Source organism: Carassius carassius, chromosome 34 (genome assembly GCF_963082965.1).
Source record: "Carassius carassius chromosome 34, fCarCar2.1, whole genome shotgun sequence".
Lineage (NCBI taxonomy): Eukaryota > Metazoa > Chordata > Actinopteri > Cypriniformes > Cyprinidae > Carassius > Carassius carassius.
Genome location: NC_081788.1, coordinates 18,674,606 through 18,692,433, shown reverse-complemented (window position 1 = coordinate 18,692,433; position 17,828 = coordinate 18,674,606). Strand labels below are relative to the sequence as shown.

Here is a 17,828-nt window from a genome sequence, read left to right as displayed (position 1 = left end):
CCAAGCCACGCCCTCTGGGGGGGGGGGGGGGTGGAGAGGTTTTATCGTCACTCAGGTAATAAATAGTCCATGCGCCCAGCGTGTTGTAAAATTTGGAGCGAAAGATCTTGGAGGGTCTCAACCAAGAGCCACAACACAAATGGGCCTCGTCGCCTAGCTTTTAGCCGACCAAACCTTGCTTTTGGTGTATTACCAACATCAGCACTCACCAAAAATAAAAGGTAAGGAAATAAAGAAACAGTTCATTATTATGTTTTTTTTTTTTTTTTTTTTTTGGACAGGCGGTTTAGAAAGGAAAACCATTGTTTACGTTTTATTTACAATTAAATTTTTAATATCAGTAATTCTGAGGTCATGCAAATGAATAAACCAAAAAATAATAATAATTTGAAGTCACTAGTTAAATAAAATTGCAACTGATTCAGCATACATTTTGACATGGACTTCAAGGCAGCGTATCTTAGTATTTTAGCACATTTTTTTTCTCAGTAATTTTTTTATTTAGCGTATGCCAGCTTTTTAAAGCACTTGTGTGACTTAAACGTATCGTCTGTTATATGTAGCACAGAAGGGTATTAACCAGGTCACGTGGTAAATCCCTCTTCCCATCTGGAACCTGACATTAATTTTTGCAGGTCCTTAATGTGAAACTAAAGTTACACTAAAACACTAATTATTGTGCTCTCACTTAGTCACTGTTTGCCAATATTGTTTATTATTGGTGTACATTCGTATCTTACCTTTCATTTTTTTTTTTTTTTTTTTGTATTTTTTTATTATGTGCAGTTGAAAGTAGATGCACTTTTTTGTTTACATGACTTTTAGATTTTTGTATAATCTATAGCCTGGACATATCAGGAAGGGCACACACACACACACACACACACACACACACACACACACACACACACACACACACACACACACACACACACATATATATATTGGTTTTCCTATTTTTTAAATGCTTAAAGCAACTGCAAGCAGACAAGCTTAGAAGCCCAGGTACTTTCATAGCCATGTGTCATGAAATATGAGCTATTCTGCATGTTCCAGTGGCGTCATGGCTGTTCTAAGGAAGTGGGTCGCTGAATATGGTTATATGATTCTTGAAGTATCAGCTGTTAAGTATCATCACATCACACTCTACAGAATAGGAAGGGATGCATGAGCAGTTTCAGTGGAACATTCTCTTCATCCTTCTTGTCTCAAATGTCAAAAGGGTTCTGTTCTTCTCTGAATGCACTGATTAATGTTCACATCTTAACCCGTTGGGAAAATGTAGCCGACACCTTGCCTGTGATCCAGACATGGTAAAAACCTCTTTAAATCTCTGAGGGCTTGCAGCACAGATTGTTGGTGCATCTGCCTACCTGAGATGTTTTCCAAGTTGCCCTAGTATTTTAAAGGCCATGATGTTATCATGTCATGCAGCTGTCATCCTCAGACACATTAGTCCTCATTATTGCTGTAAATCTTTTGTTAAACAGGTCTTTCCATCTTCCACACAGCTGACCTTTGAGGACGGGAAAATGGCAGCAATTCCATCCAGCGGTTCCCTTGTTGCCACCCATGATTACTACCGAAGTAAGTAAATGTTTTTCATTCACAGTATAATCAATCTGTGAATTAAATATTCTTCTTGAATTTAAGATCCATAAAATGCAGTATTAGTGATCAGTTTTTCTTCATGTTGCAGGGCGCATAGGATCTACATCTAGCAACAGTTCCTGTGGCAGTTCGGAGTACTCTGGGGAGGTCATTCCACACCCACCAGGTATATCATCTGAAGATGTTTATCATCTCAGTCAGTACCCAAAAATCCACATAAAAATTTAATTAAATAGAGTCAGCTTGTAAAGCAATAGAAAAGTTCAATGTCCAATTCCGTGGCAGGTCTGGCACGACAGGACTCTGGTCACTGGTGGTCCAGTTTCTTCTTTGGGAAGCAGAATCAAATGGGGACACTCAATGAATTTGAATCCCAGCAGAAGTGAGTTTAAGAAAGCTTTTGTGTTTGTTTTGACTCCGCTCCTGAGGTCTGGTTTTCATGCAAGGTGTTCTTGATATTGATTGGCAGGGCTGGCATCTACACAGTGACAAATGGTCAGGTGTCCTGCATTGCCCGAGAGATTGTGATGAAGAGACACTTGAGTGAAAGTAGTGACTCCGGGAAGGAACCAGGATCCCCGCTCCCCCCATAAACAACCCCAATCCAATTCCACACCTGTACCTCTCATCCAGGAGTCACCGTGGGCAGAAGCAGGCGACGGAGGCTCCATTTTTTTTTTTTTTTTGTAAAAATCGGCTGCTTTTTATGTCATGCTTCATAGTGCACTTTTTTATATACCTATGACCAACATTGTAAAACTTAATAGCAAAAAAATGCTTTCCATATGACTTGAGTGTATCACTGGGTGCACTTTGCAATTGTATTATATTTGCTATAAATAAATTACTTACTGCAGCCAAAAGTATGGATTTGAGAGTTTCTATATCCTCCTGCATTACACAATATGTGATTGGAAATTATCTTATTCAGTTCCATTAGCATGGGTTATGGTGAATCAGTATTAGGCTATCAATGTACTTTCATACAGGGATTAGCACTTAACAGTCTCTGTTCAGTGACTGCTGTTTTACAGAGAACGAGCTGCTAATCAACAGCCTGTGTGCGAGATGTTTGGAATTAAGCAGGCTTTGGTGCGATTAAAACACGTGCTAAGATAAGACACACTAATACCATTTATATAACATTACACCAGTTGGATGCATCTATTGTATGGAGCAACAAGAAACTGAATCAGTTTTTAGAATCCACACATGACAATTGGCTGGAAGTGATAGTTTATTTTTCTAACATATACATGTCATTTCACTAGAAGACCCTGATTCATCCACTGGGGATATATGAAGCGTGAACTTCTGGGCAACGTATCACTTGCATTGTATTAAATGTTTCATCTGAAGAAAGAAATTCACATATATCTGGTACAGCATGAGGGTGTGTAAATGATGAGAGATTTTTCCTTTTTGGTTGAGCATCCATTTAACTCTCCCACTTACTTTTGCAACAATTACATTTGCAGAAAGTATATTTGTGCTCAGAAATGCAAGCCTCAAATGCAAGCCCAATTAGGTGTAGTTAATATCCATTTCCAAAAACACAAACATAAAATAACATTTGAAAAGTTGAAATTGGAGTCATTAAAAAACAAAAACATACAAAAATTGTCCCCACAGAAAAAAACATATGAACTTCACATGTGCAATCACGTTAAAATCAGATGTGAAATATGTGAAACATGGTTTTGGAGCATGTTCATGGTGTAAATGTGTGAAACCCATGTGATCACGTATTGTCCACACTTGTCCAGTCCAAATTTGTTCACGTTTTCGACAGTTACACTATGAAAATGTTCCAAATCCACGTTTCATGTGAGTTTTACATATTTTACATCTGATTTTAACATGTGATTATAGCTACATGTGAATTTGATGTGCTTTTTCTGTAAGGGCTTGTAACAAGTGAGATTTTAATGATATCTTGAACAGTAATTTCTATTTTCTATTTCAGAAATCTGGTCAACTTCACTGACGTAAATGCAACTAATGCGTAAAAGTACGAGATATTTTAGAGAAAATACGCGGAATAACGTGGCACGCCACACATGGTGTTGCCTTTCGGCTGTTTAATGAATGTTTTTATTTGGGAGAATGATTTAATGTTTCCATTATCAGCATTCGCCTATATGAATATGCTCGGGTCGCAGACTTTTCTCACTGATCCTACAGTTGTTTCTAAACTGAGACGAACTAAAAACAGCGCAGTCAGTCTGCTCACGAGCGTTGCTCGGTCTCACCCGCTCGTCAAGGTTACTCTGCACAAAGGTGAACACGTGCACACTGACAAGTTTGTGACTTTGTGTTCAGACTCGTTCTTGGAAGTTTTTCAAGCTGTTCTGTTTGTTTGGATAAATATCACCATGCAAATATTTTGAGTGTCTGTACTTTAAACAGTCTCTGTATGATTAGGCCCACTAGTTCTAGTAAGCTGACCCAGTTCTCGAAGAACCTCTAAACATAGGACCATGATACTTATTTTCAGAGCACTTTCTGACATTACTATGGCTATGCAGCTGTGTTTTTTGTTGAGAAAAGGACTTTTGTGTTGCATACTTACCTTACATATTGGACTAAAATCAGAATTATGGTAAAAATGTACTACAAACCTACTTATTAACACAGTATTTTGTACTACAGACTTATGAAGCAAAGTTAAATAAATAACACAATGCAAGTTGTTCGAAGAAATATCTCTTGGGCTAAATGCAAGTTCTACAGGCAGTGACAGGCAACCAAACAGCCCTTCCTATTGTGATACTGCTTTGTGAAACGGCTGCAATGGTATTTCAAAGCTAAGATGAAAACTGAGATGCAGATGAACTATTTAAAAGAAAATAGACCACGTGAAAGTATACAAGGGTTATGCTATAAAAGTCTTTTGATACATTTTTTCTCGTTTCTGATTTGTAGCCCTACCGCTGAAGTCTGAATTATTGGGTGTCTGATTGCAGATGCAAGTCATCATGCATATGTCACCTTCCTGAACATCCTGTCATTTTTCCCTTTAGTCTGGCCAGGCAAGTCCAGAGTGTCCTCGATTCTATTTCTGCTTACCACGCACCCACAACATGAACACGTTGTGGCAACACTCATGTTACAGAGTTTGAATGTTTCAGCAGTAGCAACATCCAGCAGGACGTGTTACATCTGCAGTACGTGTACCTGTGTGTGTGTGTGTGTGTGTGTGTGTGTGTGTACAGTACATACAGTATAAATAGTCCATAGTCCTATCTAACCAATGAATGTTGTTCAATCAAATAATTACTTTATTTGTTTCTGTCTGGTATCAAGTGTAGTATATTTCTACATTTTTAAAGCATTTGGAGGATCAGTTATCTTCTACTCGTGAACTGACAGCACTGTACCAACTGAAAACTGCAGTGGAAAGTTTTCAGAGATTGTGAAATGACCCGAGTGCACAGGAACTGGCCAGACTTGTTCTGTTCCGGATGTTGTGTACTCTCTCTCTCTCACACACACCTTTAAAGTCTTATTAGCAGCAGCATGATTTAAATGGGTCATATCATGAGAAATCCTTGATTTCACTGTTATATAAAAACACTACTTTCAAAATAAACCCTTCAAATGTTTCAAGTTAGGGTTCTTCAATTATATAACATTAATTTAAAATACAAAGTGCAGATCTGGTGAGGGGAAGTCATTTTGTAGTATGTAAACTTGTTAATAATGAACATTAAACTGGTTTTATGTATAAGTCCAAGTGATCCATTCAGAAACGTATCGGTCTTCACATCAGGATGGGAAAAAAGGTAGTAGGAAAATAATCTTCAGTATCAACTAGTATGATCCAAGAGGAAAAACTTGATTGCATTAAATATGAATAATTCCTCATGAAATTAGAAAATAAGTACATGTAAATACTGTAAAAAGGGGTGAAAATGAGTGGAAAGGCGTTTAGATGCATGTTGTTGGGACACTCCCACTCATTTGTCTCTCCATGGCACTGTTAACTGATGCCTTCTGCTGGATCTGAGGGGTCACTGCAGCGCTCCACTGTTCCACTCCATGTATCCAGTACCAGAGATCTCCAGGAGCATTTTAAGTTCATTGAAATCTGGCCTTTCGTCAGCTGATTCTCTCCAACACATCAGCATTATGTCATAGATGTGCGATGGGCACTTAGGGGGTGAAGGCAATCTGTACCCCGAGGTGATCATGTTGTACACCTCTTGATTTGAGAAAGCTGGCAAAATATACACAAAAATGTATGTACTTGAACCTTTTTAGAACTGCATGGAAAATATACATAAGTGGTGTACATACCTGGATATGGGACTCCGCCATAAGTGAACATTTCATACAGGAGGACTCCAAATGACCAAACATCAGATTTGTTGGAGAACCTTCCATGGCTGATGGCTTCAGGAGCGCACCACTTATATGGTATTTTTTTATCTTCAGATGAGTAAATTGGCTCCTGTGAAACAAGTACCCCACGAGTTTTAAAAGCTAATTTAAAAAATGAATATCCTGTTTTTATTTAACCCGAAGGTAATCCTCACCTTGACGATTCGAGCTAGGCCAAAGTCAGCTAGTTTACAGATGTAGTTGGGTCCCACTAGAACATTGCGGGCTGCCAGGTCTCTGTGGATGCTGTTCTGCTCCTCAAGGTATGCCATCCCATCAGCCACTTGACTTGCCATCTCTATCAGTTCCTGCGGTTCCAGTTTCTGCCCCTCCTCACCTGTGAAGGGAGAACTGAAGGAATCATGTCTGTATGCTTTAAGACTTTGGTTTTCCACAAAAAACAAGACTCTTTCTAAGGCGAGGTATTAGTGTATATGAGTTGCAGTGAATTGGTTTATGATACTAGCAGGAAAAAACAAACAAACAAAAAATGTAATCTCTCATATTATGGCTCAGTAAATCAGTGTTTTACACTTATTCACTTAAAACGTCAATAAAACCACTTGTGAACATCAGGTAAAGAAACATTAACCTCAGCAGAGTCATTCATGCGTTTAAGTCATTAGAAATACTTCTAGAAAAAGCAAGAAAAAAAGAACTTTGTAGAAGAGCATATCGATAAAATCTTAAATATATTTTTAAATATGTCCACTAAAAGAATTATTTTTTTTTACCTAACTTATTATTGAGGTCTTTTAATGTATGTTTGAATAAATCTCAATTCTGAAGATTGTTTGAGGCCCTTACCTCAAAAACAAGCGTTTATGCCATCTGAGATTTATATGATTATATCTCAACAACAGTTGAGAGTGGAAACAATGATATGATTAGAAAATAAAAACTTGATGGCTATTAGCACCAAAGATGATCGTCAACTATAATGTTTTAACAACTGTTTTAATTCTGTCAGAAAAGGGAAGTCCACCTCATTGCTAGAACGATATAATTGGAATCACGTTCAGATCGATGAACAATAAAAAAAAGAAGGTGACATAACAGCAGTGCATACTTACAATAAACAAGAGCATTGTCATGCATTGGTTTGGATACTAATATAGTTATCATTATGGTTATCGTTATGGTTATTGTTCTTGGTGTGACTGAGCGGGGGCTTTAGATTTCACTTTCTCATTCAGTTCGTAAAACTCAAAAATGTGTTTGTGGTCAAAACATGGACTAGGTCACATATAATCAACATTTCTGACAGGTTACGGTAAACATTTAAAGATGTAAAAAAAAAGAGGTTTTCTTTGTTGACTTGACTAACCTCGGAGGAAATTGAGCAGGTTGCCATTTTCCATAAGCTCGGTGATGATGTAGTAGGGGGTAGAGCTTGTGCATACGGCAAAGAGTGTGATAAGATGTCTGTGTCTTAGCTTTTTCAATATTTGTGTCTCCATCAGGAACTCCCTGTGATTGAGAGACTCTAGAGGAGGAGTAGGAAACACAGTAGAGACCTTCAGATAAGCATCAGAGTGTTGGAACAGTGTGGTATTTATTTAATACAACTGTCAAGATATGGAATTTACTCCATTAGGGGAATTTTTCAAGTATAGTCTGAAACACAGAAGCCTTAACAGTGTTTTAGAACTGTTCTTCAAGAGTTCTCAGTCTGCTATGTGCTCTATTAGCTTTAGGTTATGAGTGCAGTAGCCTGAGATGTCATTCCTTCAGCTCTCACAGTCACAGAACAAGAAACACAACATTTCTCACATTCACACAGTATCAGGAACAGAAAACAAGTGGGCAATGAGGAAGTAGTCCATTCCACTTAAAAGATCCACCAGACTCGTTCCTTCATTTAGCCTTCAGATGTTTCTTTCCTATTTACATGAAACAACCGTACCGTTGTTTTTGAGGATCTTGATGGCCACATTGACCATGCCTTTCCATTTTCCACGGTAAACATCAGCAAAGTATCCTTTACCGAGCTCCTCTTCCAGAGTGAACTCTTCCTTGGGTAACTCCCATTCATCTACGGTTTGGTGGGAAAGATCCTGTGGTTTTGGTGCTGGCTGTTAGCATAAGACAGAGCAGAGAGAACCTCTTATTGGGGAGTTATGCAGTAATACAAACAAATGCGATTTTTTTACATATAAATATTGTACATTAAGTTTGTGGTAATCTACTATTAACTTGATCAACAGGAATCGCTGTATACAGGCATGATTTACAGTGGCTGGACAAAATGTGAACATCTGAGACTATTTTATTATTGTGGTGTTTTACCACCATTTGCCTTAAAAATATCCTACAACCTTCTCATACAAATAGATTCATACTTCTGAATAATCTCCAGTTGAATGTTGTCTATAAAAACATCTGCCAGTTGCTTTAGACTTTCTGCCATGTTGCTTCTCTCCAAAACTGCCCACAGTGCTTTGATAATATTGAAGACAGGTGATTTTTCTGGCCAGGACAGATGTTAAAGTTCACCTTGCTGCTCCAACTGTCCAGTTTTTATGATCACAACACCATATTTTTTGCAGTTCAGCATTGGCACACCAAACAACTGTAAAGGTTACAGATGCTCCTGCTAAACGGGCTTCCAAGATTTGTCCTTTTTGGATTTCTGACAAGACACCCATCCCATCCATAGCTTGTATTAAACACTGCTAAACACTTGCTACAATATTACACTGAAATACAAACTAGAGATTATAGACAAGGAAGAGATAAACAAGACAATAGCAATGTGTGTTGTTTAATTTTTATATAAACTGACTCTTCTATTTCAGTGGACAATTTGCCTCATATTAGTATGTTAACTGACTTTCTTCAGACAGTCTGTTTCCTCACGTTACACGTTTTCTTGTGGTAAGTCTCGTATAATCTTGGGTACTCTTAAAAAGAACGCATTTAGCATCACAATGAAAAGTACAAACCAGCCACCCTCACTATTTAATTAAAGAAAACGTTCACCCAAAACTGATTTTACACAACCTCATGTCATTCCAAATTAGGAAATAGGAGCATTGAAGCTTGAAAATGAATGCAAAAGCATCATTTAAACCAGTTTTGTGAATTGGGTGATTCATTGAAAAGATCAGACTCAAAAGAGGGAATCGTTCATGCATTAAACAGAACAGCTTCTCTCATTAACATGCCAGAAAGCCTGGTGTCACCACAGTGGAGCTAGTAGGGATTTTTGTCGGTACTCTGTGTTTCCACCACAGGAACCAGGATCTAAATAAAGTTCCAGGTAAATAGTTGCCCCTGTTCACGAGGTAACACCCTGCTCCCCAATGCTCATATTATCCATCCTAAATAGTATGTGAGATTAAAATAAGTGTGTCCCAAAGCATAGTATGTTGGAAGGAGTATGCCAGAAGTCCCCGGATGGTTTGCTATTTCAGGTAGATTTTTGAAGTGTGGAACCCTGCACACTCTGATGGCTAATTTTACCCACAATCCATTGAGCTTTGACAAATTATTTGGTTCAGAACTACAAACACAAATAAAAACGTTAAAAAAACTACAAACATAGCTGAATGCACGACAGATGGTTAAGTAGAGAGGTTTAGATAATGGGGTTTTGAGTTACTAATAATCAACATTTAACCAGTTACAAAACATTTCTGAATGTGTTGCTGTGCGGTGCTTGTGCATTGCCAAGGATGAAATCTGGCATTAACTGGGGTCGTTGACCAAAAAAAAAAAAGATTGTCCGTGGCTTTGTATGATGTTATCGTTGTTCGACATTAGCTCCCCGTCCTGGACTGGGAGGAGCAGTCACGCGCAGTCCTACATCACCTATTTGCCTAATCTTCACGGTACTTTAGGCTGTGATGGAAACGCAGACAGAAACAGGTCTTGGGAAAAGAAAAACTTCCTGGGATGAATTGTTCCAGTTAATTTCAGTGGAAAAGCGGCTGAAGACAGGACGGCTGTGGATGTCAAGACTTTCAGTGAATAACTTAAATGTCCTCACTCAAAAGACAATTTAAGTTATACTATATTGTGTGACTTTAGACATTTGCAATATAGTGCACAGGTCATGTGGCTCACTTTTATACTTTATTTATTTATTGTAATCTTGAATCTTGACAGCCTCAGTCCTAATTTGTGTTATATTCAAGAGTGGCCAGGATATTCTTCAAAAATTCACCTTTTGTGTTCCACAGAAGTCAGTCAGTTTTGAAATGACATGATTTAAATAATGTTAAGTTTTACTTATAATGACTTTCTGCATTTTACTTTTCTCTCCCGTTTCTTTCACTCACCTGTGCACAGGGCCGTGTGAGACAGATACCACAGCTCAGGATGTTCCTCTTGTAGTGCTGCACCAGCTTCTCCAGGCTCTGAAACATTTGACTCTGTTCCAAATAGAAGCTTCCATCCTGATTCTGATGGACTTTAATATGTTTCACTTCCCTGTCACTGATCACCACTGACAGAATGACACACACAGAGAAAGGTTGCAAATAGTAGAAGAGCAATGATAAGAGATTATTTGATAATCTGCATCTATCATGAATTAACCCAGTGGTTCCCAACCCTGTTCCTGGACGCACACCACCATGCTACACATTTTTGAATGTTTTCCTAATCAAACACACTTGAATCAACTCATCAGTAGTAGAAACTCCAATATCTAAAATAGATGAGTCAGATAATGGAGACTGTTATGTACTGTTGGTGTGCCTCCAGAAACAGAGTTGGAAAACCATTAATAGACTGAATAGAGGAGAAGAACGTGTTTGCACTATAAGCAGATCTAATTATGACCTGATTGACTTTGCAGTTTAAAAAAAAATATATAATCCGAGATGAATCTACTACATTATAACAATGACACTATGCCGTGTTACTGGTATAGACCAATAGCATAGGCGGAACTGGATGTACAACGCAATTTGAGTTTAAAAATATTTCAATAAACACAATTACTTTGACATACCTGATAATACACACCCTATGTCATCTTTTTCACTCTGTCGCAACAGGAAAGCACCCACTCCATTTCCTGGAGCCAAGAGCAAATTCTGGGTCTCAAAGCGGTTCAGTGTCCCAAAATACCACCTAAAGAAGAGCACAGTGGTTCAGGTGTTGTACACGCATCTCAAACTACATTCATGTGCAGCAGAGTTGTGACAGGACTGTATTTGCCTAAACTTTGATACATGCATATGCATATATAAAATAAAGGACAATCATTTGACACTTATTGAAACGTATTTGCACTCTGTACTCAGAACTAATATTGTTTTAGTCATAAAGGTGTTCATAATTGTTCTGTGTACTGAGAAAACGTGTTTATTATTATTATTATTACATTTAATCATTTATCAGATGTGTTTTTTTTTAATCCAGAATGTCGGTGGTTTCTATCACCATTGTGAGGGGAACTGGAAAATTAAATAGCCTAGTGAAATAAACCAGGAGTGGAATACTTAAAGCGGGAAGAAACACACACACACACACACACACACACACACACACACACACACACACAAGTTACTCAATGACTGTAGCCTACTTACGGTTGCTCTTTCACCGTCTCCCTTCTCGCTAGGTAATTTTGAGGAACGAAGCCCTTGGCTGTCTCCATTCCGTTTCTATCCAGTTTAACAGCAGTCCACCAGTCACCCTCACGCCCGCAGATTCGGAACTGGTCTCCCTCCTGGAAGGTCAATTCCTCGTCCGCGCGAGCCTGAAAGGGCCACAGCGCCGTGTAGATCTCACCGGCGGGCTCAGACGCGGATGCAGGAGCCGGATTTGAGACATTTTGTGTAAGTTTACCGGTATTCGCAGTTTTTTCAAATTCGGTCTTAGACGACTTGATAGTATGTCTCTCATACAGGGCCCGCAAATAGGGGCACGAGCAGCATCCGTACTTGGACATTTCATTTGAATTCTTGACTGATGAGACGTGAAGGCTGAATCCTCCACCTGTGTTACGAGATTTTCGGTTTCAATGGGTGGAGCATACATGAATATTCATGAGTATCCCGCATTTGCGCGTGGAACTGATAATTTTAGTTAACGCTCCTTGAGTCTCGACAGATTTGATGGAATATTTAAAAAAAGGTAAATATATTTTCAGCGTTGCTGAAACTTAAGCCTAAACATTTCATATCAGCTTATAGCCCTAATGTTTTTATTAGTTTGCAGTGCACATTTTTGTGAACTATTAAACGGACTGCGTTCATATTCCGACCCCATCTGCTTGCCTGTGTAAACTGTGCATTATTAATATAGTGATTATTGAATTTGATATTTTAATATTACGGTTTTAAATATATTAAGGCACTTTTAAGTGTTTTTTACAACTTTTGTCACACTGTTTAATGATTGAATTGGCGCGGGTGCATAATATGGATTACAAATGGCCAAAACTTGCACTGAATTGAAAAACCTTTGTCACTACCATATCACTGGCCTAATAAAAATTTTGCACTGATGTTGATCTGTCATCTCTTTTCTTTGATGTGTTGCTCTGTACCTGCATGATACATGGTGATCATTGATACAAATGCGTGATCTATTTTGATGCAGAACAGACACTCATTCAGCAATTTCGAAGTCATAAAGTTTCTTAAACATATATATTCTTAATTTGGCTTTAATTAGAAGCACTTTTATCAAAGTGGAATAAAGATTGAATCGTGGTCGTGATTAGCTTTTGCTAATTAAAATTCAATAGTGATTTACACTAAAAATCCAGGCACGGAGGATGCGATTAATAGGCCTACATTAAATTTTTATTGAATTTTGAGTATGATCCACTGTTGAATTCTTGTTACAAACTAAAGATTGGATAATCGTTTCCATGCTTCATTAAGCAGTACAATCATTTCTAACTGTGATAATAAAAAATGTTTCTTGAGCAGCAAATCAACATATTAGAATGATCTCTGAAGGATCTTGTCACATTGAAGACTGAAGAAGTCAAGATCTGACATCACAGGAAAAAAACTGAAAACAGTCATTTTAAACTGCACAACATTACTGTTTTTGCCTATATTTTTAATTAGATAAATGCAAATGGTGAACAAAGAACCTTACTAATATGAAAACCTTTAAACAGTAATTAATAATCATATTATCAAAACAAGAATAAGCACACTTATGAACATTTGTAAAATACAATTATTTTGTTAATATCAAATTAGTTGTTTATTCCAGTCCATAACATGCTGTAAAGTATTTTTTTTTCTCATTTACAGTCTACTGAGACGTAGCTACTTTTTACTACTTTTTACACCTGTCCAAACTATTTTGATTTATCCGAAATTGTATGCATGTAGGCCTATTAAAGGAATACTTTCATGTTTGTGTGTGGTTTGATTCCTGTTCATTTTGTAAATATTCCAAAAAGTTTAAGAACAATCACACCAGGATAGATGAAAAATTTATTAGTCCATAGATACAAGTTTATTTCAGTTGGTGCACTCAAATGATAACAACTAATAAGCTACAGCACAACGAACTGAAATCATAGTTTGCTGTGCTTTATTCCAACATTACACAAAGAATGCTTGCAATCATTCAGTCAGTGACGGCTGCACAAAACCTGCAAATAAATATTATAAAACATTATAAAGTGTTACGAAATTATGAACAAATGTAGTTTAGGCTTAAGTTTGTGCAACACTGAAAATATAATTACCTTGTTTGAAGTATTAATCGTTTAATCTGCTGAGATACAAGGAGCGTGAACTGAAATTGTTTCACGCGCATGTCCGGGGAACTCATGAATATTTATGTGTGCACCGCCCATGAAACCGAAAATCTCGTAATACCGGTAACTAAACTGGAGTGAAAGAGCTGGGAGGAGCACACACAGGTTGAGCACAGTGAGATTTGATACACGAGCATAGTTTTATTCTGCAGTGAGGGGCTTCTGGTGAAACTCGGAAAGCTGCTTAACAGTTCAAATCCAGAGCAGTAGTCATGTATAATGCATATATGACTAATATGGCATATATGACAATTCATTTCCTAAATTAATAAAAAAGAGAGCAACATTAGACAGATATTTGCAGGTTTTGTAGATTTTATATTCTATAGAATGTAGAGTGAATTTGGGTCAATTGGGACACATTTTGCCATTGAGATGACTGGGGAAAAATGTCCCAATTTGCTTTTGAGATGACAGCATCACTTCTTCGTCTTGTTTGTATTTTATAAACTTTAACAGAGGCCTCTTTTGATAAGTCTTGAATGACGTATGAGGTTCATTGCATCATATTAAATGCAGCAGATTTTAACACGTGGCAAAATATGGATTTATTTAGATTTGCAACACTACCTAACACTTTGGAGAAATTCTATGCAAAAAGGGCAGTTTTCAAACCCATGAAAGTTCCTGTAAGAACTCCAAGGATTGTCCACAGTTCTTCCAAGAATGCCATCATAAAAGTAAAAGGTTTTAGGCACAAACCAAAACAGTCTAGAGATCCTCCAAACGGTAAGACCACTGTGAGCTGAAGAACTCCAAATAGTGCTTCAAGTATCTTAATTTCTACAGTGCATAATGCTCAGAGAAAACATCAGAGTAACACCCGCACATTATGCCACTGACTTAGGACAAGAAATTAGTGATCAAGGCCACTGAAAGAAAGGCAGAATGCAATGTGACTCCAGTCCACAGATTTTATTTAGACAGCTCCCGAGGAAAGAGCAACTCGGGTTGCAGGTGCTTTCTCTGACCACAGCAATGACACCACACCGAAAAATTTAAAATGCCTTTTTGAGAATGAGTCTCTCAGCAAAGTGATATGTATAAGGCAGGAAAATCACCCACCTGTGCTTTTTCTTTCTTTTCTTTTTTTAATACAAACAGAAATAAATTTTACCTGCCATATTCTCCATCTTTTAGGTGCTTCACATATATTTTCATATATATATTTATGTTTATCAACACTTTTCTAAAGAATTTAAATATTCTGCCACATGTACTGGATTCACTTTAAAATCACAATATATATATATATATATATATATATATATATATATAAACAAACAAAACACAAGCAAATCCAATATAACTGGGTTGATATTGGAGAGAGGGAGGACTCGTCAACCAAGACGTGCAGACCTGTTTAAAAAAAGTAACAGATCCAAAGGGTTCCTGAGGTTTGCATGTGTCCCATACATAAGAACAGTGTAAAGGGAATGGCTTTCTCACTTGCTGAGAGGCTTCTTACTGAGGTCAAAGAGCACAGGTCAGTTGGTTTATGAGTCGGGTGGATCTGCCCTGTCCCAAACACAATGCCCCATTCTATATTCCCAATTATAAAAATGACATGAAATCAAGAGTTTTATCTTTTGCTTTTTCTCTAGAACAAGCATAACTAAGGGAACTACTGTAAAGGGGCATTTTACTCCCACATTTGTGGAGAAGAATATTAGTGGGGCCCTTTGAGCTGATGATAAGTCCCTCCTCTCTCTTACCTCGACATCTACCATCAGTAGTGACAAGCACATGTCTAAAGGCCCTTACACAGATAACATTTTGCACTGAATGTGAAACTAAAGTTTGATAAAGGAAAAACAAAAGCATAGCTAATAACTTACAACTCACACTATATTCTTAATTGTCTTTAAAAAACATTTGCATGGATTAAAGTAACAACTTGTGAGAAAATAAAGATACAGAGATTGATGCACAGAAGTGTGCAAAGGCCTTTTCTGTGGTTTAAGTTCAGCATGTCCATGTTGTCCTCCATTCAGATTTGATTTAAAGTAAAAAGCACATTATGGGGTCACAACAGGACAATAGGCAGGGCTTTAATATGACAAACAAAACCAACAACAACAAAAAAATCTTCAATTCTGTACATGTAAACATCACACATTTCCACTGAGTCAAAAAACCAGAAAGAAATTATACAAAGCTTCACATTGGTATACAAAGAGAAACTGAGCTTCAGCTTACAGTTTCTAGTAGGTACAGGAGTAAAAACAAATAAAATACCATAATCATAATAATATTACAAAGCACCACAAAATTAAAATATATCACAGGCAATGGTTGTTACCACATTTGAATGCAGGGTTTAGCTGCATGGTTTAAAAAAAAAGTTGTTAAAAAATGTATTTTCTTGTCTTTTCATGTCTTGTGTTCACCAACCTCAGATGTCCAGACAGCTTCCTAAAACTCTAACATTTCTAATGTCATTTAGGAACAAAAAGGTACAAAAATGTAAGAGCAAACAAATATCAATGGCCTAGTACAACTTTTGGACTCTCAAGACACCAACACCATGATGTAGGTAAATTCAAATGCTTGTTTTCTTGCAATCACCATATAATTAGAATAATCCAAGATACAGTTTTCTTTTCTCAGCTCAAAGTCCAATGCTGGATGAGCTCACATTTTCCTGCATGGTGTAAGAGAACAAATAATTATAATGGAAAGCAAATAAAGATAGAACATTATGGCTTGAGAATGGTCAGCTGCATTTCATAATTTAGGCGGTTTTAAGGCTCCATCCCATACACATTTTTCCTCCACGGATGGTAAAGTGCTACCATGTTAACCAACTGAATAATTTATAAATATTACTGAATATAAATAAACTAATGATCCTGCACATATCATTTTATCTGTTCATCAATTAATCTATTTCAATGAGCAACAAGTAAGAGGTAATAAGCTGGCTTTGAGCCACGTATCAAAACTAAGCTGTTGGAGACAACTTAAGTTTTATTTTTTTCTTTACAAGTTGCATCATTTGGATGTCAGTCGTTTGGAGACCAATCTGAAATGCATGCTTTATATTTGGAATGTTGAGACTGGCACCAATGATTCCCCTTCAGACCGTCAGTGTCTTTATAGAGTTGTTAAATAAAAAGTAACACAAAACAACAAATAAAGCACAGATGGAATGGACAGAAATAAATAAATAAATCCAGATAATTAAAAAAGAATGTTTGCAGCTAAACAGAGGGAAATGTAATCAGGCATAATCATGTTGCAGAGTGAGGACACAGTTCAAGCTATGGCTACAAGACTTGACAAGGCCCTGTATCGTCATCACTCCACTAAAGGCTAGAGAGTCAGAGTGAGATCTCACACATCACTATGCCATTTTCCAAGGGATCAAGTCTCAATTGTTCAGGATTGTCTTTTGCTAATACAGTTTTATTTTAACAATGGCATTTGTGAACATGAGAAAATGCAAACAGGAGGAAGAGTGAGGCTGGTGTTTGAGGGGCAATACATCAGTAATGTTCTACACTCAGTCCCTGTGGATAATGCTACCTTAGTCCACCAGTCAGTGCCTCTCAAGTTCTTAGGTGTTGCTGACTTGAAGGAAATAATGTCACCATCATTTCTCTTTTGCTAATATTAGGTCCCTTCTCTCAAACTTACTATGCATATACAGTATGTGTGCCAACAGGATGTTAAGTCCCTCTGTTTTGATTGGTCAAAAAAGTTATTATGTTATGTTTTGATTGGTTTTGGAAGATGAAAGTGTCTCAGTCATGAGGTTAGTAAAAAAAGAGCAGCATTCACAACTTAATAAAAATGTGTTGCGATATAATGCAGCATGGGAAATGTCCATGCCCCCCCCCCCTTTTTAACAAGTTCATTTATGGCCCTCCCTTCTGGAAGGTTGATGTCACTTATGTTCCTGCGAGACATTTTCCTACAATGCATTGATGTACTGAGGATGGAGGTTTGCCAACACAATTGAGCATGTAGGAGAGGGTTCGAAACATTCCACTCAGCACAGCTTGATTTGCATAATGTCCAACATCCCCAGCCAATAGAATTTTAGCATCTTCTTTTTTTGCGCTCACTAATCACGGTTTCTTTTTAT

At 37.4% G+C, this 17,828-nt stretch overlaps 2 protein-coding genes across 3 annotated transcripts; one reads left to right on the top strand and one right to left on the bottom strand.

Annotated features, from left to right (window-relative positions):
* The first annotated feature begins 74 nt into the window (after positions 1 to 74).
* LOC132114629 (pancreatic progenitor cell differentiation and proliferation factor A) lies at positions 75 to 2,474 on the top strand. 2 transcript variants are annotated; one of them, XM_059522849.1, is made up of 5 exons: positions 75 to 221; positions 1,491 to 1,587; positions 1,700 to 1,777; positions 1,897 to 1,993; positions 2,081 to 2,474. In XM_059522849.1, exons 2-5 carry the CDS (start codon positions 1,533 to 1,535, stop codon positions 2,202 to 2,204), a joined length of 354 nt encoding a protein of 117 aa, XP_059378832.1. In that variant the 5' UTR covers positions 75 to 221; positions 1,491 to 1,532; the 3' UTR covers positions 2,205 to 2,474. The 2 variants fall into 2 exon arrangements, with proteins under 2 accessions (XP_059378832.1, XP_059378833.1); XM_059522850.1 differs by having other exon boundaries at positions 77 to 221; positions 1,512 to 1,587.
* Positions 2,475 to 4,906: 2,432 nt separating this feature from the next.
* Positions 4,907 to 11,961, bottom strand: LOC132114628 (protein-tyrosine kinase 6-like). Its single transcript, XM_059522848.1, has 8 exons — positions 11,538 to 11,961; positions 10,955 to 11,076; positions 10,278 to 10,444; positions 7,901 to 8,069; positions 7,322 to 7,480; positions 6,150 to 6,331; positions 5,911 to 6,064; positions 4,907 to 5,830 (listed from the first exon to the last, which is right to left on the bottom strand). Exons 1-8 carry the CDS (start codon positions 11,897 to 11,899, stop codon positions 5,625 to 5,627), a joined length of 1,521 nt encoding a protein of 506 aa, XP_059378831.1. The 5' UTR covers positions 11,900 to 11,961; the 3' UTR covers positions 4,907 to 5,624.
* Positions 11,962 to 17,828: the final 5,867 nt, after the last annotated feature.